General features: G+C 37.1%; 2 protein-coding genes across 6 annotated transcripts; both read left to right on the top strand.

Moving 5' to 3' along the window:
- Nucleotides 1-357: 357 nt before the first annotated feature.
- LOC103941177 (calcium-transporting ATPase 9, plasma membrane-type) lies at nucleotides 358-10,299 on the top strand. Of its 2 annotated transcripts, none has more exons than XM_048563970.1 (33): nucleotides 358-911; nucleotides 1,526-1,642; nucleotides 1,724-1,763; nucleotides 2,385-2,500; nucleotides 2,585-2,716; nucleotides 2,817-2,906; nucleotides 3,077-3,146; nucleotides 3,254-3,324; nucleotides 3,403-3,486; nucleotides 3,567-3,644; nucleotides 3,723-3,794; nucleotides 3,977-4,060; nucleotides 4,150-4,232; nucleotides 4,321-4,429; nucleotides 4,506-4,561; nucleotides 4,679-4,721; nucleotides 4,896-4,979; nucleotides 5,142-5,279; nucleotides 5,412-5,477; nucleotides 5,567-5,665; nucleotides 6,311-6,421; nucleotides 6,924-7,091; nucleotides 7,251-7,310; nucleotides 7,463-7,627; nucleotides 7,777-7,893; nucleotides 8,073-8,171; nucleotides 8,260-8,397; nucleotides 8,602-8,702; nucleotides 8,819-8,864; nucleotides 8,979-9,113; nucleotides 9,227-9,334; nucleotides 9,412-9,503; nucleotides 9,678-10,299. In XM_048563970.1, exons 1-33 carry the CDS (start codon nucleotides 693-695, stop codon nucleotides 9,787-9,789), a joined length of 3,303 nt encoding a protein of 1,100 aa, XP_048419927.1. In that variant the 5' UTR covers nucleotides 358-692; the 3' UTR covers nucleotides 9,790-10,299. The 2 variants fall into 2 exon arrangements, with proteins under 2 accessions (XP_048419927.1, XP_009349647.2); XM_009351372.3 differs by having other exon boundaries at nucleotides 5,415-5,477.
- An 8,869-nt stretch (nucleotides 10,300-19,168) lies between these two features.
- Nucleotides 19,169-24,543, top strand: LOC103941176 (ABC transporter E family member 2). Of its 4 annotated transcripts, none has more exons than XM_048563953.1 (13): nucleotides 19,169-19,437; nucleotides 19,837-20,005; nucleotides 20,703-20,788; nucleotides 20,885-20,982; nucleotides 21,064-21,181; nucleotides 21,297-21,386; nucleotides 21,579-21,883; nucleotides 21,999-22,194; nucleotides 22,309-22,494; nucleotides 22,581-22,850; nucleotides 23,592-23,837; nucleotides 23,965-24,099; nucleotides 24,219-24,543. In XM_048563953.1, exons 2-12 carry the CDS (start codon nucleotides 19,903-19,905, stop codon nucleotides 24,082-24,084), a joined length of 1,818 nt encoding a protein of 605 aa, XP_048419910.1. In that variant the 5' UTR covers nucleotides 19,169-19,437; nucleotides 19,837-19,902; the 3' UTR covers nucleotides 24,085-24,099; nucleotides 24,219-24,543. The 4 variants fall into 4 exon arrangements, with proteins under 4 accessions (XP_048419910.1, XP_048419909.1, XP_009349643.1 ...); XM_048563952.1 differs by having other exon boundaries at nucleotides 19,889-20,005; nucleotides 23,965-24,131; XM_009351368.3 differs by having other exon boundaries at nucleotides 19,889-20,005.
- Nucleotides 24,544-24,864: the final 321 nt, after the last annotated feature.

Genomic DNA, 24,864 nt, shown 5'->3' on the forward strand with positions numbered 1-24,864 from the left:
TTGTCAATTCTCCCTCAATTCAATTCCCCTCAATTTGATTACGAGCTTAATAATCGTCACCAACCATAGCGTAGTGGATTTTGAAAAAGCGCAATGTTAAATGCTTCTTTGCTAAAAACACTTAAAAGTGTTTTTTGAAAAATTAACTTATATTTTTATTAAAGTTTGGCTCTAAAACATTTTATTTAAATGTGCTTTCGGTGTTTGAGAGCCAAAACGAATAAATGAGAAGGCTCTCCTTCTCTGGCTCTCATTATCCTTCAACCTGCAATGCGGCGTACGCGTCGTGTACACGTAAGATCTCGTTTCCGATTTATCCTCCTAAATTCGCGGACAAATTTATATAGTTTTTTGCCGGAAAAAAAAAAACCCCGATTTTTAGTAAATAAAACCCACGAAAACAGAAACAGTAGCGTCGCCGCTGAAAACGAGAAAAAAAAACAGAACATTAATTCTTCTGCTGTACGGTTGTTGTTGCCGTGTTGCAAACCAGCTTTGGTTTCTGTGTTCTTTTTATATGGGAGTTTTGCTTCCTTTTTTTTCTTTTTTTTTAACATTTTGTTTGGTGTGGTTTTTGGCAAAGTAGGTGGGTGGGCCCCAGCACAAGTTTGAAACGCTCCGGGGCCGAGCCAAAACGGCGGGGAGAGAGAGAGAGATCGAACTCTTTGTTCGTAGCGTACGACGATTGACAGATGGCCGCGTCACGTGGTTCGTCGTCTTCCACGAACGGGTTGTTGCCGACATCGTTGTCGGAGCGGAACCACCACGACATGGAGGCCGGGGGAGGGGGAGGAGGGGAAAGGGTGGGACTGGAGACCGAGTTCGACGACGACGACGCTGCCGCGCCGTCCGATCCCTTCGACATTGCCCACACCAAGAACGCGCCTCCCGCGACGCTCAGGAGATGGAGGGTACGTATTATACATTTCAACCACATTGCACTGCTTGCACTGCAAATAGCAAAGTCGCTTTTGTGTATTCAGCAACATAAATTTTTTGTATAATATTGCAATGTGATGCTTGCTAGCATTGTTTTTGGTTGATTGAAAGTGGACACGAATCGGCATTGTCCATTTCGTATTGGATTTTGGATTGGAATCGAATCGAGTCAATTTTTTCAATGCAAGAAAATAATGCCAAATGCCATTGGTTGAATGTAATGGGGCACATTACACAAGCGTTCATACAAAAAAAAAATATATGTTAACAATGTACAAACCCCTTCGGGTTAGCCCAAGTGGTACTATAGCTTCAGGCTCGATTCCCTCCAATGTAACCGATAAAAATTTAGGAAAATTAATGAAAATAGTTTGAAAATTTTGAGTTTGAATGATAAGGACAAAATAAAGGGTAAAATGAACAGTACCAGGATTGACTTTTTAGTGTAAAAATATGGTTTTTCGTTAAAATGAACAGTAACAAGGTGTCCGGTGTCGAAATGGGACGCATATTTTTTTTTTTTGGTGGATAATCTTATTGTGATTATTTTACCAATTGCGCTTGGTTATGATCACTTTCTTGGCAGCAAGCGGCGCTAGTGTTAAATGCTTCCAGACGGTTCAGGTACACTATGGACTTGAAAGCGGAAGAAGAAAAAGAAAATAGCAGGCGGATGATTAGATCCCATGCACAAGTCATAAGAGTAATGTTTCAAACAATAATCAACTTTTCAGTAATTGGAACTATTTTTATCCGTTCGACTGATGATTACTTGTCATATTAGGCAGCATTGCTTTTCAGATTGGCAGGAGAACGGGAACTTGGTAAATGTTCACTCTAGCCTCCAGTTGTTTATATTTACAATGCTATTTTATGAAGCTTACGTGTTTCATCCACGTATTATTGGTTTGCTTAGCATTCTTCTTAAGTTTTATTCAAATTTTTCATGTCATTTAGCAGTTTTCACCATTTCCATAATGTCTTTCGTTGCAGCATTAGTCTTAATTTGTTGTCAAAGTTGAAATGGTTTTGCACAGTTTAGTTTGTCAATATTTGTTGTGTTAGACTTCATAGACATTATTGGGCTTCTTTATTGAAACTGAAGCTTTTGCATTTTATGGTCACTTAAGTACTCAAACTCACGTTTTATACTGGTCCGCTTTCTGAATGATGCTGATAACTTACCTTATATCTGTACTTTCGTTAGTTTTTCCCATAGGCTCATGTTCGGGTTTTAAGTTATTAGGTAGGGCTATTGTGAAGGGGAAGCATTATTGCATGTTGTGTTCTGTCAGGCTTGATATACGTTGGATCTGTAACTTGTGTTATATTGTTGGACAGTTGAGAAGTTCTTTAAACATAATTCTAGCTGTATTTTCATTATTGTCCAGAAGATTCCATTTTAGTTTTATTTTCATGATTTACTTTTGTCCCGGATGATATAGGGATTGGCACAACAGTTGCGCCCCCAACTCCCAGTGGTGATTATGGAATTGCACTAGATGAACTTGTTACATTGACCAGGGAGAACAATGTTACCGCTTTACAGCAATATGGAGGGGTAAAGCAACTGAACATGTGTTTCTCCTTGTTTTTGTAATGTTTTGTGTGCTCTACATACATATGACAATCATCATTTCATTAGGTTAAAGGCATATCAGCATTGCTAAAATCGAATGCGGAGAAGGGAATTGATGGGGTTGAAACAGATGTAGTAAAACGAAAGGAAGTGTTTGGATCAAATACATATCCTCGGAAAAAAGGGCGGAGTTTCTTGGTATATTATCTAATTACAAGATGTTACTTTTTTGTTATTTTCTGGTTTTAGTTAGAACATGTTGCAATAACTGAATTCATTCCTATGCTTTGTCCTGCAGAGGTTCCTTTGGGAAGCTTGGCAAGACTTAACTCTTATAATCTTGATCATAGCTGCAGTGGTGTCATTGGGACTCGGAATAAAAACTGAGGTATTCTTGATCATTTGCATCCCCTCTATTCTTGCATTTATCTATAACCAAATGGTGCCTGTTTGTCTAAGTATCTGGGCGTGGTTTTGGATTTCTATTCTTTTTGTTTCTATGGTTTTTTTTTTTTTAAAACAGTTTCGTCTACATTTTTAATTTTGATATCCTCATAGGGTCTGGAGGAAGGATGGTATGATGGAGGAAGCATTTTCTTTGCTGTGTTTCTTGTTATAATTGTTACAGGTATTGGAATTGATATTGTAGTTGTGATTTGATCTTGTTTCAATTAGACTCATCTTGTAAGCATGAGACTAATTTTCCCCTCGTCCCATTTTTTGTTTGTTTGCCAGCTGTTAGTGATTATCGGCAATCTCTTCAGTTCCAAAATCTTAACTCGGAAAAGCAAAATATACAACTGGAGGTGCGCACTCTTACACATTTGGAATGTTACCATTCATTCTCTGGATGCTAAATTGACTATATATGAAAATTTCTACAGGTACTGAGAGGCGGTAGATCAGTAAAGATCTCAATATTTGATATTGTGGTTGGTGATGTTGTACCACTCGGAATAGGTGATCAAGTGAGTGTACTTAATGTTTTATTTGTTTTACTGGATATTAATTTGATAGTGCGTAACCAAATTATTTTGTTCGTACTTAGATCCCTGCTGATGGAATCTTAATCACTGGTCATTCACTTGCTATCGATGAATCTAGCATGACTGGTGAAAGCAAGATTGTGAGTGCTTATACAGTACCATACAGTAATTTAATTATCACTATTACCAATACAATTTTTAAGCGCCATCTCTTTCAGGTTCACAAGGATCAGAAAGCACCTTTCTTAATGTCAGGTTGTAAAGTGGCTGATGGAGTGGGTACTATGCTGGTAAATAATTTTAATTAATTTATTGTACTTCACTTTTCATAACTTGACTGAAACAATCATACGTTTCGTATCTCTGTATTTTGATGCTGGAATTTTCCCTATAATCCCATGTTTCTAGTCTCCTTTTTTCGAAACGCAAGATGTGCACCACCAGGTTGCTTCACCTTTTTGGCTATCTGTAGGTAACTGGTGTTGGGATCAATACTGAATGGGGATTGTTGATGGCAAGCATCTCAGAGGATACTGGTGAAGAAACTCCTTTACAGGTCTTTTCATTTTTCCACAAGTATGGTTGTTTAATCTATAGAAAATCCATTATTTACAGCTCAACGATATCTTTGGTGCTCTGTGATAGGTGCGTTTGAATGGAGTTGCAACTTTTATAGGCATAGTTGGGCTTTCAGTAGCTGTTTTGGTGCTTGCCGTCCTTTGGGGCAGGTAACATTGTGATCATTGAATAATTAAAATTTTATATTACATGAGTTGTTTATCATCTTATTAGCCTTGCTTTTATTTAAAATTTTAGATACTTTACTGGAAATACAAGAGATCTAGATGGAAAAGTCCAGTTTATAGCTGGTCAGACTAGAATTGGCAAAGCTTTTGATGGAGCAGTAAAAATTTTCACGATTGCTGTAAGTGAAGCTTCCGGATCAATTGGGTTTAAGGTTATATGTAGGCCTTTCTTTGACAAACTATAGAACCGTGCAGGTAACCATTGTGGTTGTTGCAGTCCCTGAGGGGCTACCTTTGGCCGTTACCTTGACGTAAGTAGCATCCACCACTTTTACTTCGGGTTGCAGTTACAGGAATCTAAGTTTAATGTACGAATATAGTTCTCATTTTTGTTATCAACTTTGCATCTGTCTTCAATTCTGTGACAGGCTAGCATACTCAATGAAGAAAATGATGGCAGATAAGGCATTGGTAAGTGTCTTCGGTTTCTTAAATGTAAAAAAGTATTTTTCTTGTCTTTTCGCCCTTTGGCTTTCACTGGTCGACCATCATTCTGTTTTCATTTTTGTGATATTTTCGCTTCTAATAGGAAATGTGTTTGTAAAAATCTCGTGAAACTAGTTTATAACAGTAAAATATGTGCAGGTGCGTAGACTGTCAGCCTGTGAAACTATGGGGTCAGCAACAACGATTTGCAGTGATAAAACTGGTACATTGACTTTAAATCAGGTGTGTTCTATGATCAAAAGTTCAAAACTGAATATTGTTTTTCATCAATTTATAAACGCAGGGTACTGGGCAGCATGTGAAACTTGAGTATCATGTAGTTGTTTCGATCTGAAAAATGTATTGGTAAAATAGAAATAGTGACAAAAATATATGATATGGCAGATGACTGTGGTTGAGGCATATGTTGGGAGAAAGAAGATAAATCCACCAGATGATTCCTCACAGCTGCATCCACTGGTTTCCAGTCTGTTAAGTGAGGGCATTGCGCAGAATACCACTGGCAATGTATTTGAGCCAATGGTAATATTTCTCTTCAGTTGTCATGGCATTATCAAGGGGGGGGATGACATTGTTTCCCTTAGCTGTTAAGCTTTGATGGTATTCTCAAATTCTAAATGTTAATATTTAAACACAAAAATTCATTTTATTTAGCAGGGTGGTGAAGTAGAGATTTCTGGATCTCCTACGGAAAAGGCTATACTTTCTTGGGCATTCAAGGTTTGTTTTAAGTGTGCTTTAGTGTATTCTGGTACTCTTGTTTCTCCAATATTTGAAGATTTTCTTAGTTGTCAAATTCTGCATCGCAGTTGGGGATGAAGTTTGGTGTTATCAGATCGGAGTCTAGTGTCCTTCATGTCTTCCCTTTCAACTCAGAGAAAAAGCGAGGTGGTGTTGCAGTAAAGCAGGTAATTGATTAATTAAAGGTGTAAATTTTCAATTTCAGAATCAATTAAGACCCAGTAGGATTTGCATAGTGAGATGTCTTTTAGTTCATCCGGAAAGCCTCACGTGGTGCATAACATTATTGATAAGTTTGAAGTACAGCGACTGTTTCTTGTTCACCTAACATAATCAAGTTGTTCCAGGGACAAAATCACTGTAAAGAACTTCTCAACCCAACTTAGTGAGCCATTCTTATTTCCGAAACTAGTTAAAGTGACTCAGAAGTTATGCCATATCGTTGAATATATACTCCATTAGCTTATCATTTCTTTCTCGATGGTATATCATCTCGTCAAATACATGCTTAATCAACTTATCATGCGGAATAAGACCAAAAACGTATAGTTCCTGTCAATTATACTGCATTGTGGATACCTTACATAACCTTAACCCTCTGCATTTTTCATCTGGAAAATATCACTTTATGCATGTTTTGAATGCAATATTAATATACTTACATAGTGATAAATACATGATAATACCTCCAAAGATAAAAGCACACAAGCAATAGAGCTACCTTAAACCTTTTCTGTGCACAGCTTCTCTCTCGTTTGCCTGATTAAGCCCATGCTAATGTTATTTCTTCACTTTCTTTCTTTTCGTGACAGGCTGACTCTAAAGTTCATATACATTGGAAAGGAGCAGCGGAGATACTTTTAGCCTCGTGCACAGAGTACCTTGACTCAGATGGTTGCTCGCATAATATTAAAGATGACAAGGTGGGAACACGAGCCATAAAGACATAATCAGAAAGTCTTAGCATAGAGAAAAAAACACATACTCTGAACGGTTTTTGAGAAATTAAAATCTAGGAACAAATGGAATTTCTCATTGACTTAAATGAACGTACTACCAGGAAGTTATGGATGAAGAATCTATTATGACATTTATATATATAAGCGCTATATTTGACACTTCTACTCTGGTAATGATGAGAATTAATACGCGCAAAACTCTTAGGGTCCATTTGGATGGAAGATCCAAATTTGAATGTAAATTGCTTAGTTGTAATTTGATAAATATTGCTCTTATGTTCAGAAAATCCACATGTTACCTCCTTGGGCGTAAAAATGAACACCCATATGATTTTCGTTCAATCCAAATGGGCCCTTACTATCATTTGATAATTAGGTTTCTATTAGAAAGATGAGAAATATTCTTTAATCTCTTGAAATTGTCCTGTGAAATTTGTGTATGATGTCTTGTTATATCCCTTTGCAGGAATTTTTCATGACAGCTATTAGTGACATGGCAGAGAGCAGTTTGCGGTGTGTTGCCATTGCATATAGACCATATGGATTGGACAAAATTCCTACCGATGAAGAGCAATTAAGTCAATGGGCATTACCAGAAGATAACCTTGTCCTGCTTGCTATTGTTGGTATAAAGGTACGCATATCCACAAAGTAAATTCTCAACCATTGCAGTTATTTATAGCATCTCTTTTTGATAGCCTAGGGCATAGACAGCACCATATTCTTAGGCCATGCTTTTAATATAAAGTATTATCAAACTTCACTTTGAGCTAATATGTATGTCGATGAGTAGGATCCTTGTCGTCCTGGTGTCAGAGATGCAGTGAAACAATGCACAGAAGCTGGTGTCAAGGTAACTTTTCTCATTGGTTCTTTAACATCTTGATTTATGTTACACTTCTGCAAACATAATGATGTATACTTATTTACATTATAAAATATTTTATATGGTGGTTCTCGCGTCTGGAAAATGACCATATGAATCGCATTTTTGTGAACCTATAGGTACGCATGGTCACTGGAGACAATCTTCAAACAGCAAAAGCCATCGCGTTAGAGTGTGGAATACTACTTTCACTTGAAGATGCTACTGAGCCCACTATCATTGAAGGAAAAGTATTCCGTGAATTGTCTGAAAGGGAAAGGGAACAACTCGCCAAGAAAATAACAGTACGGTTCCTACATTATGGCAATTCTTATAATTTGTATTAGCTTTTGATCTTCAGTCTGTTACCCTCGCCAATTCTGTTATTTCTAGATTGCATATCTCTGATTGTACCTAACGGTAATGAACTTTTTGTCACGTGTTAGTTGCTTAGGTAATGGGCAGATCTTCTCCCAATGACAAGTTGTTGCTCGTGCAAGCATTGCGTAAGGGGGGTGAAGTTGTTGCGGTAACAGGGGATGGCACTAATGATGCTCCGGCACTTCATGAGGTTTGTCACCTTTGTGAATTTAATATGTTCACGTGGTTGGCATTTCATGCCATTTAGATTAAACATCCTGATAACCCGTCTTTCTAGGCAAAATTCTCCCCTTGACAACATCCCTTCTCCTAGTGTCATGCTTTTTTCCTAGTTATAGCTGATCAGATCCTTACCATTTTGTATTTTAGGCGGATATTGGTCTTTCTATGGGCATTCAAGGAACTGAAGTTGCTAAGGAAAGTTCGGATATCGTTATCTTGGATGATAATTTTGCGTCTGTTGTAAAGGTAAGAAAGTATACTTAATGTAAAACAATAATAGGGTTGGAGTCGTGATTTTGTCTCTTCTGAGTGTTTCTCTTTGTACTTTATGTAGGTTGTTCGCTGGGGACGTTCTGTGTATGCAAATATTCAGAAATTTATCCAATTCCAACTTACTGTTAATGTTGCCGCTCTTGTAATTAATGTTGTGGCCGCAATCTCTTCTGGTCGTGTTCCTTTAAATGCAGTACAGGTATCTCTCTCTCTCTCTCTCTCTTCCCCTCCTCCCCTATATATATATATATATTTGTCATGGCTTGGGGTTACACTGCATATTTTGCACAATCTGGAATATGAAGCCAGAACAAAGATGAGTGAAAGAATCCTCTGCAGTTTAGGCTCATTACTTTTCTCTGTCATCTTTCTTCTAATAATTTATTTCATGTTCCTTGTCCAGCTTCTGTGGGTTAACTTGATCATGGATACTCTAGGAGCACTTGCGTTGGCTACCGAACCACCTACAGACAACCTTATGCATAGAACACCAGTTGGCCGAAGGTGTGAAATCGTGTGATTAGCGAGCAATGATATACTTTGATACTATTCAAAGTCAAATTCTTGTTGTATGCTAGATTTCGATGAGGTGAAGTAATAATCTGATATTTGTTTCTCAGGGCACCTCTTATAACGAACATCATGTGGAGGAACCTACTCATTCAGGTATCTCCTCTCTTTCGATTATCATTGGCACTGTTACTAACATCGCAGTTGAAGAAGCATAAATTAACATTGTATCACTCTGTTGTCTAATTTCATCATTTTTACTTGGCACAGGCAATGTATCAAGTTACCGTCCTCCTTGTCCTCAACTTTTTGGGAAATAGCATTCTTGGTCTGCAGCAGGATGTCCCAAAGCATGCCGTTGGTGTGAAGAATACTGTCATATTCAATGCATTCGTCTTTTGTCAAGTAAGTATAGGACTTGAAAATAGCTATGTGAATTACGATTAGGAGTTGCGTTTCAATTGTTTAGTTAAGCTGGTTTAGTAATTTGTTCCAACGCTTATGTTTACTTCTTACAGATTTTCAACGAGTTCAATGCTCGAAAGCCTGAAGAAATAAATGTCTTCACTGGAGTGACCAAAAACTACCTCTTCATGGGAATAATAGGAATTACATTTGTACTTCAGGTGAGAGGCTTCTGCGTTTATATTTTTGGTTTCGGGTTCTTACCATATATAATTACTGAGTATAACTCTATTTTCAGATAATCATCGTCATGTTCCTCGGAAAATTTACAAAAACGGTTAGACTATCATGGCAGCAATGGCTCATATGCTTGGGAATTGCCATTGTCAGGTACGTTAACTTGATGATTCCTTATGTTTTTTTTCTAACTGGATGAAGTTTGGCTAAAGCTTAAGAACCACAAGTGGAAGTAACGAAATCAGTTTCATAAAATATGCGAGTCATTCTGTTTTGCAATTTATATTTGCCTAATCGCGGTACTTAACTGACTTTATGTTCCGACAGTTGGCCTCTTGCTATTATTGGAAAACTAATTCCGGTCCCAAGGACTCCGTTCTCCCAGTACTTCAGTCGGCCTATTCAGCGGTGCAGAAATTCTCGTAATCGTAATACCTAATGCTCATCTCCCTAGTTGTGTTCTGTACACATGCTATCAAACCATCAGTCTCCATATCTTCGAAACTTGCAAGGATCACGCTAGGCATCCGAGTTTCTTCTTACTACGAGAAATAAATGAGGAAAATCAATGGTTATCCTTCTCAAAACTCAACTCATTTGATCTTTCAAACTAGGAGGATTGGCATTTGGCCAAGACGGATTACATCCTTCTCCACGGAAATGCCCTTCCGGGCTTTTCCCCCTCGTCTCTCAGGGCACGCGAGAATAGAGATCTCTCATTTTTTTTGCCGGAAAGGCTTCAATCCGGCGTATGGGGATGGTTATAGTATGGCATGCCCTTGCACTATTTTCTATGGCTTTTCTAAGAGTTGGGTCGGCGCAGATTTGTATATCCAATTGGCAAATTTGCCATGTAATTTTTTAGCCAAGTGTACATAGAACGCTGCTCTCAACAATTTTCAAATTTTCTTGAGCAATTTTATCAATCAAATGAAGAATTCAAATTAAACCATTGGACTTAACAAATTAAGCCCTTATGTTTGTGCAAAGATGGTATTCTATGCTATTCTAATCTTTGGGCAGAAGAATTAGAACTTAAATGCAAGAGGTCAGCACATTGCTATAGCTAACTGGCATAGCTTGCGTCTGAAAACTTGCACATCTCTACGGGTGAAGGTAACAGTCATTTGCGAAAGCTTGCATGTCCGAGCTGAGCCCCGAAGGTTCACTGATCTGCTGGTCTTGGTAGGTAACTAACACCATGAACAGCATTTTGCTGCTGCTGCTGCTGGTGCAGTTGGTGTTGTGCAATGTTGGATGCTATTTGACCGTTGGTCTTGAGTAACTCAGATTGAGCCTCCAATATATGGTGTTGCAGCTGAGAAATGATTCTAACACATCCGTAAATCGGATCGTCAACACGTAACGACGCCCCGTAGAACATGGAGTCTGCTGCTGCTTCTCTTAAATGGACTGGAAGTTGCTGCATTTACGATACAATTAGACGATTAATTAAGATTAGTAACACATTCTATACTCGTATATCTGAAAAATAAGAAACAAGGTTTTCAATTATTTCTCATATTTTCGACTAATTGGGGCAATGGCGTAGCTAGAATTTTAGCCTATGAGTGGAGCAAACGACCAATGTCATTTGAGTTTGGTTTGGTGTCATGTCATCTTCATCATCCTCTCCTTAAACCTAAACTCCAAGCCTCTTTGATTTTCTTCCTCTCTCCCTCCAGTGCTCCCCAGATGAACTCCTCAAAGCTCACAAGCAACAGATTGCCTAAACTTCATAGGAGTCACCAACCTCAAATCAAACCCGATGAAAAAAATTAAAGTAAAAAACATCGGATTGGGCCCTGAGCCTACGAAAAACCTTGAAAAATCATAAACATTACATTAAACTTTTTTTTGTGAAAAAAATGTCCAAATGTGCCTGAAACCATCCTGGTCCCTTTATGGCTCAACCTTTGAATTGGGATTAAGGTAAACACATAGACATTACTTGTAAACATGTTCATAAAGGTCCCAAGTTCGAATTTCTCTTCTTCCACTCATTGAAAAAAAAAAGAAGACGGTTGTATACAACTGGTATGCTGAACAATTTGTAGTGCTTCCAAATTGTGTTTGGATTAATTGACCAAAAAAAATTGTGTTTGGATTTAATTTCACCTTACACAAATGATTAATAATAGTTGAGACAACTAACTCAAGATTAAACAAATGCACTCGATGTGAGTGTAGCGACATTGGCTAGAAAAAATATGTGCAAATTAGAGTATCGCTTGTATAAATAAAGCTACTTAATCAACGGCAACCATTATCTTATTTAATTGGTTATTACCTCTAGCATTTTGGTAATGTTGCTGGCACCAAAGATCCTATGGACACAAGAAAATCTCTCAGGATTGGAGGAGGGAAAATAGGGTGCCAAAACAGAATCTTGAGGGCATCTTCTTCGCAAAAATCTGCAAGCTGCACATCTCGTTGGATTAGAGGTCCTTAGATTTCCACAAAGCGATTGTTTAGAATCTAAACAAAAGATTTTGCTTCTCAAAATTTCGAGGAAATCGAAATTTTCTGAGGGATTTTGTAATATTTGTCAAAGATTTTGTTTATATATATATATATATATATATATATATATATATATATATATTAGGTGTTCATAGATCCGTTTGAATATTTTCAATTCAATCACGAATGCTTACGGTGGTAAATTTGTCTAATGTTGGAAACAATATAACGGCTACTTTCTTTTGTCAAAGTTTCAAAAATTTGAGGAAAGATTTGATTGAAGGCAATGGAAGGCATAAATTACTTAAATTAATTTTGAAGATTTTCCATATGAATTGTTAGGGTGTTACGGTGTTTATCTAATTTACGATTAATTTTTCCCAAAAGTTTAGGGTTTTTTTTTTTTTCGTAACCTTTATCACTCTACAACTTATTTCTATTAGATTCAGGCTATTGTGCTTTTCTGTAGAAGTGATATTGGAGAAGGAGAATCAACACAATATCTTGAATCTAGGGTTAGATGTCTTACTAGAACTACAAACCCACTCTGTATCTAATTAACTTCTCACTAGGTTTTTAGCAAATGATGATGTGTGCCAAATGTCCAGACCAAGAAGAGAAACTTAAGTATGACAGCATGACCAACTAAATAGTTAGGCAGAACAGACTTTACTGAAATAATCTCTCAATGTACAAAGTCTCACCATTTATGAGAGTGGCGTAACCGCCCTACCAAAATTTCCTTGATTATTCTAGCTTATAAACCCACTATGTATCTGATTAATTTCTCACTGGTTTTTAGCAAATGATGATGCATGCCCAATGTCCATACCAAAGAGAGAAACTTGAGTATGATAGCATGACCAACTAAATAGTTAGGCAGAACAGACTTTACTGAAATAATCTCTCAATGTACAAAATCTCACCATTTATGAGAGTGGCGTGACTGCCCTACCAAATTTTCCTTGATTATTCCGGCTTAATCATAGTTTGAGCAACCAAAATTTCCTTGATTATTCCGGCTTATTCATAGTTTGAGCAAGTAAATAATTTAATAACAAAACAAAATTCCAATCATCCTAGATGCATAACTCTTGTGCTAAACTATTTCAATGAATTTGTAATGAAAAATCATGCATGACCAATTAATTGGCCTCAAGATATATATTTACACTAACAGGGTGGGGGAGTGAGCTAAACTAAGGGGGTGGGAAAGTGAGTTAAGTCTCACAATGGTCTAGCAATAATGTGGTTCAAATTCGCCTTTTGGCGAGAATCGAACCTAAGACCTCTCACTTACAAGTGAAGAGAAATACTATTTGACTGTAGTACTAAGTGACAATTAGCCTCAATATTTAAACTGTAACAAGATTGTCTACTTCGATTCAACTTAATGCTTTACAGTGAACACGCTCAAGAGGCACGATTGGAGTACAAATGAAATGTTCCAATGTTGATAATTGTGGAAACTATTTCGATTTTTATGTTTACTTTTTTGAATCTGGTACATGTTGAAAATGTGCCCCTAAAGCCAATCATGAGATGATACATTATGAATATTTCACATATTAAACTAATCTAGTTTAATGCAAGGGCAAAAATTATTATTTAAAGCTGTCTCATTAATTGTTATACACTTAAATGATAAGTCCAAAGAATATAAAATTAAGAGAATGTGATATAAAGAAGTTAGATTCATGAGACATTTCTCTTTCATATACATATTGTAAACGTTCATGTTCATAGGATTGCCAATTAGACATCAAATAGATTAGTATATGTTATGTCTTCTCTTTCAGGAGAGTAACTGGTCTTGATTCATTGGTGTGAATGACACCAAGACAAGTATGTAGGTACTTAAAAAAGAGTGAGTCAACTGAACGTGATCAACAAGGAGTGCTCATACTTATGTCACATGAGAACTCATATTTAGGATACTGCAAAGTAGTCATTTGACTAGAGATATCGTAATTGTCTTGCGGTTAGGTCCTTAGTCTTTGACTATGTTAAAGACATTCCCTTTGAGGATGTCTACGATATCGTTGGGGTGAAGCTACTTTGTCATGTGGGTATATGAATGTACAACAACGAATATCTAACCTTTAAACTGCTGAGGGGAAATACTTTATGATATGATTAAGAATCTCTGGTCAGAGTATGAGTGGGATTTAGGAAGTCATTCCAAATCATATTCAAGGTAATCATATATACAAGAGAATCACATTGGATGGTAAACATGAATTAACTATCAACCAAACAATGTGATGAAGAGTATTGGCTTAGAGAAAGTCTGTATTGCATTGTAATCCCAAACTGAATAGGTTCTCCAACCTCTTCTGATTAGCTTGGGTAGCCATGACATATTGCTAGGTGTCACTTATGGTATGTAGAAGCCTTGTAGATGAATAATCACTAAAAGAGGAATTGAAAATTCTGATCTAATCCAATTCAATTTTGAAATTTTAAATTGGAATTCAGAAACGTTGTTTCCAATCCAATCCACCCTGAAATTACCTCGATCCTAACCTCTCATCCAAAGTGCTTGCATTTATCTTGTTCACATAATGAGCACAAAAGTTATGAATAAGTTCCAATAAATCAAACCATAGATGCAAAATATGGTGCTTGCATAAACTAAACTCATAAGGGACACAACATATAGGATCATCAAAATTAGCCAATGTATAATTTTTTTTTATAATTTTTTATCAAGAAGAGAACTTCCATTATATTAAAAACTAGTACAAGGCTAAAAAAGAGTCAGTAAACAACAACAGATAAAGTAAAATTAGGTCCAAGCAAAATGAGAGCCGTAACCCAAGATACAACGGAAGGCCCACATAAGCTTAGGCCCGAAGGCTGAAAAAACAAACAAAAAAAACCCTAATCTCAAGCAACATAAACTAGATCGCCGCCATCGCCATATCCTCGGAGGAAGCCAACCTCCAAATAGAGAAAGTAGTTTTGAATATTGGAAATTTTCCCGCATGTTTTTATTCACAACTAAAAAATTAAGATTTAATTAAATATTCTAGTTAATTCTCATCCGTTCTTTCTTTTAAAATAAGGTGCAGAAGATTGGGCCAAGAAGAAGCCTGTTGGCGCCAAAAATCTCAGTGCTTTGGATTCATGACGGGGATAGAAACACGACCTTCTTCCATTGTTGGGCTAACTACAGGTGAGCTAAAAATCACATCAACCGACTCAAAAGTGACAACGGAGTATGAGTTTATGGCGACAGGAACGTTGAAAGAACGTTCTTAATTACTTTGAGAATTTATTCTTTTCTGCTGGACCAATCAACTGCGACCCAATTCTCAATACCCTTGAGCCCAGGGTCATGGCTCAAATGAATCAATCCCTTGATCAAAACTTTTTGTGAAAAGGTAGTGAAGATTGCACTGTTCCAAATGGACCCTTCTACAACACCAAGCCCGGACGGGACGACTTTCTTCTACCAACAATTTTGGCATGTGGTGGGAAATGGCGTCTCGAATGTTGTTTTAGGATTCCTTTCTCGGGCAAGTTGTTAAAGTAGATTAATTTTACTCCGGTCTCACTTATACCCAAGCAAAAAAACCCTGAAAACATGACACACTTGAGGCCTATCAACCTCTGCAATGCCCAGTTCAACATTGCCTCCAAAGTCTTGGCTAATAGGCTCAAGGTCATACTACCCAACATTATCTCCCCTTACCAGAGCGCCTTCATCCTCGAACGAAATATCTCTGACAATATAATCTTGGTTGCCGAAGTTTCCAACCACATCTTCAAACGACGGTGAGCCAACAACGTCCTTATGTCTTTAAAATTAGATATATGCAAGGCCTATGACAAGATTGACTGAGGTTACCTTCGGGGAATTCTTATGAAACTCGATTTTTCTCATAAATGGGTAGAGCTGATGATGGTTTGTGTCTCATCCTTGTTATATTCATTCATTATTAATGGCTGCCAGATGGGCTATCTTCATCCATCTAGGGGTTTTCACCAAGTCGATCATCTCTCCCCTTACCTATTTCTTCTATGTGAGGAGGGCCACTCTACCCAAATTGCAAAACTTGAAGTTGATGGTTTAATCAAGGGCGTGCCTATTTGCTCTGGAGCTCCACCTCTAGTCACCTCCTATTTGCTGATAATGCCTGGTTCTTTTGTCCGGCCAATGCATCTGAGTGTATCCATGTTACGAACGCCCTCCGTGCTTATGAAGTAGCATCTAGGAAGAAAATAAACTTGAGCAAGAGTAAGGTGTGCTTCAGCAAGAATGTTAAACCTCCTATGAAGAATTGGTTGAATCTAATCCTAGGTGTTCGATGTGTCTCCCAACATGAGAAATATTTGGGCATGCCCACCCTTGTGGGCTGAAACCGCAACAATTGCTTTGGGTACATTAAGGAATAGTTATGGAAACGGCTTCAAAACTGGAAGGGGAAACTCCTTAGTATAGCAGGAAAGTAATCTTGGTAAAAACGGTGGCCCAAGCTATCCCTGTTTTTACCATGTGTTGCTATCTAGTGTCTAACTACTTATGTGAGGATTTAAAAAAACTCATTGTGTCATACTGATCGAATGGGGATGAAGGGGAACGTAAGATACACTAGTGTTCTTGGAATCAACTGTGCACGCTAAAGAATGAGGGTGGGCTTGGGTTTCGCAACCTTTACGCTTTCAATTTAGGAATGCTTACCAAACAAGGGTGGAGGATTCTTTCCTACCCAACTTCACTAGTGGCCCTAAGTGTTGAAGGCTAAGTATTTTCCTAACACTTATGTCCTCGATGCCCGGGTTAGTAGTGATGCTTCCTTTTACTACAAAAACATCTGTACTAGTCAGACTATCCTTTCTCGGGGTTGTCGCTGGCAGGTTAGGGAGGGAAGCTCAATCTATATTTGGGAAGATTCATAGATCCTTTTATAGTCAACCTTCCAGCCTTTTTCCCCTAAGCCTTCGGACTGCAGTTTTTCAAAGGTCTGTGATCTAATTGATCCTGATATGAAGGGTTGAAGAACTGAGATACTCAATTCTTTCTTTTCTTCAGAGGAATTCAATTTCATTTTCTTAATCCCGATCAACATCTGATCCCCTCCGGACACACTTGTTTGGCATCATAAGATGAACGGCATGTTCTCGGTTCGGAGTGTTTACTACCTAGCAAGGGTGGTTATTGTTCAGCTCACCAGTTCATTATCAGGATCTTTGTCCCTATCTGTCATGGTCTGGGACAAGCTTTGGAAATCTCATGTTTTACCGAAGGTAAAGGTATGTGTATGACGATTGTGCAATAACTTCGTCCCAACCCATGCAAATCTCACTCGACGCCATATAACCTTTAGCCTCTCATATGTAATGTGTAATGGCCGTGAGGAATCGGTTATCCATCTATCACGCTTCTGCCCTTTCACTAAATGTGTATGCCTTGCATTGAATTTGGGTGTTCCATTACGAGACCTCAACTCCCCTCTTCTTATAGATTGGATTATTGACATGGCTAATCAACTCTCATCCAGGAACTGCAAATTGGCTCTCATGATTCTCTGGGCAATTTGGGGTGCTCAAAATCAAAAGTTTTGGTCAGACACTTGGGACAATCCCATTATGGTTGTGACCCAATGTATCACTTTGGAATTTGTGCATACTAGGGCAACACAGTACAAACGCATTCCTTAGTCATTTTCTCTCATCTCCCATGTGGGCTGCCCCCACCTAATTTCTTTAAGATGAATATTGAAAGGGCTTGGAAGAAGTCTGCAAACCTTGGGGACTTTGGTCTTGTTGTCAAAGACTCTGTTGGTTCTTTTATGGTTGCAAAAGCTGGGAATTTCAGAGATACCTTCTCCCCCCTATTCAGGCGAAAGTATTGGCATTTCGTTCGACTTTGGTTTGGGTGTGTTCTAGGGGCTTTCACAAGATGATTTTTTGAGTCTGATTCGCTTCAGATCATTCAAGCTTTGAAGGATTCCTCACGTCATCTTTCCCCACTTGGACAGGTTATTAAGGATATCAAAGCTTTGATTTCCACGATCACTGAAGTTTCTTCTTCCCATTCATGCCGCCAAACCAACGAGGTTGCCCATTGTTTAGCTAGGTATGGTTTTACGGTTTGCCATGATTGTGTTTGGTTGGATCACCCACTAAGTATAATTATGGACACCCTCTTTGATGACTTCCCTTGCCTTAATTGGCCTTTGTAATGACTTTTCTTTATGAATGAGAATCTACTATCGTTTCATTAAAGAAAAAATGTGCAGGAGATCAAGATTGAATATTGTATAGAGGTGGACTTGTTACATGCATACGTGGAGTAAGGGTTTAGACATACTGATGAGTGTGTTATACTATGTTTGGATGTGGGAAATAAACTTGAAATTTAGACAAACATCCTAATTTATAAATTGACATGCACCAATTTCCTTGTTTGGATTCATAAACATAGAAATTTAGAATTTATGCATGGAAAAAAAACTTGGAATTTGGGACCTTCAATCTCCAAGTTTAAATTCTATGTAAATAGATGTCATTTTCTAATTTCTATGCGTGAGAGTTTAAAAATAACAAATTCCATATTCAAATTCAAATTCTAGTGTTCTTTTAGATCATTTCCAATCATTGGGTTAAAACCTAGAAAATTTAGGTTTTAATCGAGAAATGGTTTTTCTCCTCCAACCCTTATAGGTTAAATTTTTAGCTCAAGATGATTAAAGAATGAATTTAGGATAATTTTTCCTTAAAGTAACTTAAAAAAAATTATGTAGACTATCATAATTTAATTTTATGAACATTTTGGCCTAAAAATATTTAGATTCTGATATATATTGAAAAATCACTAAACTGACACTATGAAACTCGTGGAACATTATGAAAATAATTTGAAACACATAAAAGACTTTTTTTTTAATTACTTTAGCCGTTGAATTTAAATTTAGACCGTTAGATCATTTTTTTACATTTGATTTGATCATATTAGATTTTAATAGTTAGATTCAATAAATTTATAAATACAAAACTTAAAAAAAATATACATATATGGTGGATCAGCCCCACTAACTCAGGGGAATCTTGGATTAAATTTGTCCAAGAAATAAGTTTTGTGTTAAACCTCATATTTGCCCCAACTATTAGAGCAAGTTAAGATAAATTTAGAACCTAAAATTTGAATTTTACACCAAAGAATATGTCTTAAGTTAATCAAATAAGAAAATTCATAGATTCTAGAAAATATATAAAGAAGAGATTTTTACCAAAAATAAAAAAACAAGAAAATTCAAAGATTTTAGAAAATATACGAAAAAGTAAATTTTTTTTTTTTTTTTTTTAACTTATGGGTGTGAACAGTCAATAATTGGGTATGAACAGAGCCATTCCCTGCGCCCGTCCGACTCTCAACCCATTCCCACACCTGCCTCTCCCTACACTTAACCGTCGCTCGCCCTCTATCCTCTCTCTCTCTCTCTCTCTCTCTCTCTCTCGAGCTTTCCTTTTTCAGTCTCAGTCTCCGTCGCCGTCGCAGTTTGATCGGCTTCGTGTTCTCCTTCAGTGTTCAGTGTATTTCTACTACTCCTCTGCTTGCAGCTGCCAGCTGATCCGACTCAAGCTTGTCCTCCATTTTCTCCTCTTGTCAAACAAGGTACTTTCTTTAGCTTGCGATTGAGATTTGTGTTAAAGAATCACCTTTGAGCTTCGAATTGTGTAAAAGAATCAGCTTTTGATTGTGATATTGGGGTTTTTTTTTATATGTAAAGAAGGGGACTTGATTTATGAATTTGTGATTGTTGGGGATTTTGGTGAAATTAGGGATTTGATTTTTAGTAATGTTGAAATTCATGCTATTGGGGATTTTTTTTATACCTGTAAACATATTCAGGCGTTTGGTTTTAGATGTTGGGTTGCTTCTGAGCTTTGGGTACTGAAATTAGGTTGGACTGGTTGCAAAATTAATATACTAGCCAGCTTGCATTAAATTTAGTTTTGCCCAAATTTGATTAGTTTCCGGCCCGTAAGCACCTCTAGTTTGATTCTTGCTCAGCTGTGTCCATTTGATCTTTGCTTCATTTGATCCGTGGATTTACTGTGGATAGAAGAAGATTAGGAGATGTCTGACCGTTTGACCCGTATAGCTATTGTGAGCTCCGACAGATGCAAACCCAAGAAGTGCCGCCAGGAATGCAAGAGGAGCTGTCCTGTTGTTATCACTGGTATATTATAGTTACCTCTTCTCACTTGTATCATTTCCATTTTGTTTATGTAATAATTTGTGTGTATATGTCTGTTGATATCATAAAGGAATTAAATATCTGGATTAATTGAATTACTCAGATAATGGTTTGTTTTGTTTTTTATTTTTAATGAAAACAATAGAATCTTTTCTTGTTTCTTGAATTATGATCTTGCTATTATATTTCTATAGGGTTTCTAAGATGCACTGTTCTTGATTACTTGGATTTGTCACCCCTTTCTTTTTTTTTTTTTTTTTTTTTTTAATCATGTGACTTGGTATTTATCTTGAGACATATTATTTGTGTTCAAATGTGGTCGTGAAAGCTACTTATGATGAAAGGAAATAAAGGTAATGGAATGCCTCCTGCAAGGAGAAACACTCAGAAATTTTAATTATGCTCAAAACTTTCCATTAAAAGAGATTATTGGTTGATAAAATCAAGGAAAGCTTGTATTAAAGGTTACTAAAAATACAGGCATGAGCTCTTGCATAATATGAGACGGCTCCGAATACATTTAATGTTTCTGTTCGTGAGTTCCTGTTATGCATTATCGTGGCAACTATGTTTGCTTTTCTGTGAATGAGCACTTTTTTATTATAACCGGACTTAGTATTATTATGTTTTTGTCCTGTAGTGCTACAAACATACACACTACTAATCAGTCTATATACAGGTAAACTATGTATCGAGGTTACCCCTGCATCCAAGATTGCTTTCATCTCAGAAGAATTGTGCATTGGATGTGGTATTTGTGTTAAGGTCTGTAAGAAGTGCTGTTACCGTCAATTGTCTTTTTATCTGAAATAGTTGTGTTTTAAAGGCATTAATTGGACTCTATACCATCTGATGATGCAGAAATGCCCATTTGAAGCAATCCAAATCATTAACTTGCCAAAGGATTTAGACAAAGATACAACCCATCGCTATGGGCCTAACACTTTCAAGCTACACAGGTTAGCTCCTTACCACATTATCGGGAAGTGATCGTTTGAGCATTTATGTGGTTTGGGATGACATAAATTTTGTAATTTCAGGTTACCAGTCCCTAGGCCAGGTCAAGTTCTTGGTTTGGTTGGAACAAACGGCATTGGGAAGTCAACTGCCCTCAAAGTTTTGGGTGGAAAGTTGAAACCAAATTTAGGTCGTTTCAAAGTAAGACTCCTTACACAAATTCCCCTTCTTTGACAAGTTTATTATGTTTCAAACTTGTTTGGTGCATTCTTCGATTATCTCATCTAGATGGTTTTTTTTATTTTTATTTTTGCAGAATCCTCCAGATTGGCAGGAAATCTTGACCTACTTTAGAGGATCTGAGTTGCAGAATTTTTTCACCCGTATCCTAGAAGATAATTTGAAGGTACCATTTAATTTTGCTGTCCATAACCTTTTGTACTAAATTGGAAATGAGTTTAGTTTTTAAATGAATATAATTTTGCCTGTTGTGTTGTGGGTATATCTTGGCCATCTTTTCTTGTCTCTAACCAGTATATTGTCTCATGTTATATTTGTTCTTCTTGCTAATTTGCTTAATATTCTTTTTACTTAACAGGCCATTATAAAGCCCCAGTATGTTGATCACATTCCAAAAGCAGTTCAAGGGAATGTTGGGGAGGTGCTCAGTCAGAAAGATGAGAGGGATATGAAGGAAAAATTATGTGCTGATCTTGAGCTGAACCAGGTTATAGAGCGTAAGGTAGGGGATTTATCAGGTGGGGAGCTTCAAAGATTCGCCATTGCTGTCGTTGCCATACAGAATGCAGAGATATATATGTTTGACGAACCTTCAAGTTATCTTGATGTCAAACAGAGGCTTAAAGCTGCCCAAGTTGTCCGATCTTTGCTCAGGCCTAATAGGTTTAATTTCGTATTTTCTCTTCTTTCCTCAAAATTGAATTGCATGGTTTTGTTGGATTCCATTTCTTGATTGTCTGCATATTTAACTAATAGTCATATTCTCTTATATTTTCAGCTATGTAATTGTTGTGGAGCATGATCTTAGTGTCTTGGATTACTTATCAGACTTCATTTGCTGTTTATATGGGAAACCGGGTGCATATGGAGTTGTAACTCTTCCCTTCTCAGTTAGAGAAGGAATCAACATCTTCTTGGCTGGATTTGTTCCCACAGAGAATCTTAGGTTCCGGGATGTATCTCTGACCTTCAAGGCAAGATTATAAATTTGTCCATGAAATGCTCTTTTTTTGACTTGCAACTGGAAAAATCAGAAAGACTCCTTTGACTTATCATTGCTTTGTGATTTACTTTGTTGTCTTTACCAGGTTGCTGAGACTCCACAGGAAAGTGCTGAAGAAATCGATACATATGCACGATATAAATACCCATCAATGACTAAAACTCAGGGAAACTTCAGGCTTCGTGCGGTTGAAGGCGAATTTACTGATTCTCAGATTATTGTAATGCTGGGAGAGAATGGAACAGGGAAGACAACATTCATCCGTATGCTGGTATTCTTTATTTTTCATCTTATTTTTCTTCAGTCATAATTACTTTGCAGCTTTGGATGTTGAGTTAGCATATGCCCAATTTTCAGGCTGGTCTATTGAAACCTGATACTGTGGAAGATTCCGATGTGGAGATACCTGAATTCAATGTTTCTTACAAGCCCCAGAAAATCAGCCCAAAGTTTCCATCCACTGTCAGAGCCTTGTTACATTCAAAAATTCGTGATTCATATACTCACCCCCAATTCATGTCAGATGTGATGAAACCTCTTCTTATTGAACAATTAATGGATCAAGAAGTTCTGAATCTCTCTGGTGGAGAGCTCCAAAGGGTTGCATTATGCCTGTGCCTCGGGAAGGTAGATTATTATTATCCATCTTTTATAAATCATTGGATTAGTGGAATAATGTTGCTCAGCTGGGTTCCTTTGTTACATTGTGGCGTTAAGCTTTTTTGTGTCTTGGTTATGAAATTTAGAAGCCTAAAGTTTTCAATAAGCATTGTTTATTTTCGTAGATTTGTGATTTTTCAACAAATGATTTGGTAGTTAAGTTGAATTACTTGGTGAAAGGTCACAAGGTTCAACTGGCTTTGAAAATCAGAAGTTGTGTTTATTTTTCCCTTATATCAGCCTTTCATAGGAAGGGAGAGATAGGGTTCTGATGTGAATTAATAAATGGGCCTTTGTGTGTCTAAATGAATCATTTTCAACACTTTATGCTACCCCTTATATTTGTTTCCGTGGATGCATCTTGAGTAGGAGGGAATTCTCTACTTGCTTTAGATTTTTCCATCCTTGAACACGTTTGGCCATATAGCATGACCATCTGTCATTCCTAGGTTTGTGCTCTAAAATCCTAAAAGAATTTTTTGTCCTTGCCAATGTTGCCATACATTTGTTTATCCTCTGCCTTAAAGGTAACATTGTATCTAGTGATTACATGTTCACAATAACAGTTTCACTCTTTTTAATCTTTTTATCGTTTGGCACTGGGAAGGCCATGAATTATAGTTTTTCCGTTGTTCTGGCTGGTGAAGATGCATGCGAATCACCTGTCACGGACTCATTCTAATCCACATCTCTATTTACTTAATGCAGCCTGCAGATATATATCTTATAGATGAACCGAGTGCATATCTTGATTCTGAGCAGCGTATTGTTGCATCTAAAGTCATAAAGAGGTTTATCCTACATGCTAAGAAAACAGCATTCATCGTTGAACACGACTTTATCATGGCTACTTACTTGGCCGATAGGGTTATTGTCTATGAGGGGCAGGCATCAATTGATTGTACTGCAAATGCTCCGCAGTCATTGTTGACTGGGATGAATCTCTTCTTATCTGTAAGTCTTGCAACTTCTTCATTCCACTCGATTGTTTTGGACTGCGACTATTTTATTGTGTGATGATAAGAATTTAATTTTGCTCTTTTCATTGATTTTTTTTTTTCAAAATGATGCATGCATGCAGCATCTTGATATCACATTTAGGCGTGACCCGACTAACTATCGCCCAAGAATCAACAAATTGGAGTCGACGAAAGATAGGGAACAAAAAGCAGCTGGGTCCTATTATTACCTGGATGATTGATTAATCCACAAGATGGTATGGTACTATGCTTCATTCTCTTTTTTCAGGTACAAATGTTATGTTACTATGCTCTATTCATTACCCTGTTTATTTCATGTTTCTTCGGCGTCTTGATAATTCAACTGGTGTCGCAGTTCCGCTTTGCATTTTTGGCCGAGTATGGAGGGTGTTAGTATAATGGAATCTCGGCGGAGTCACAGCATGCTACGTTTAATTGTCAGTCCTTCGTCTGTGAAAGGGTGATGTTTGTTTCCAGGCCCTTACGCATTGTTGCTACTCAAATATGCACATATAATGTGCTTGCAGTTATCCAGTTTTTGGTAAATTATCGTTGAACGAGCAAATCTAAATGTACAACGGCCTCTCGTAGTATCAAAATCAAAGGGATGTTATTTTTTGGGGTGGTTAATATCAGTTCGGTACGTTTAAATTTTCACCAAATGACATGTTAGTTCGACATGGGGCTTGCTATATCTAATTTTGGCTATTATTATCCATTTTTATTATACTTTTATCTAATTTTGGTGTTTTACAAACAGCCCAATTACAACATTGACTTGATTAAATACCCATAATTTCTCCACTACATTTAACAAAAGGTTTGCCACTTAGTACTACGGTCTAGTGGTATTCTTCTTCACTTGTAAGTGAGAGATCTTAAGTTCGATTTTGCCAAAAGTGAATTTAAACCATCTTATTGCTAGCTCATTGTGAGGTTAAGCATATCCTTCCTCTTAGTGGAGATAATATCATTTGTTCAAAAAAAAAAAAAAAAAAAAA

Source organism: the organism of the source record quoted next, unplaced genomic scaffold (assembly GCF_019419815.1).
Source record: "Pyrus x bretschneideri cultivar Hongxiangsu unplaced genomic scaffold, Pyrus_bretschneideri_v1 Contig37, whole genome shotgun sequence".
Taxonomy (NCBI): domain Eukaryota; kingdom Viridiplantae; phylum Streptophyta; class Magnoliopsida; order Rosales; family Rosaceae; genus Pyrus; species Pyrus x bretschneideri.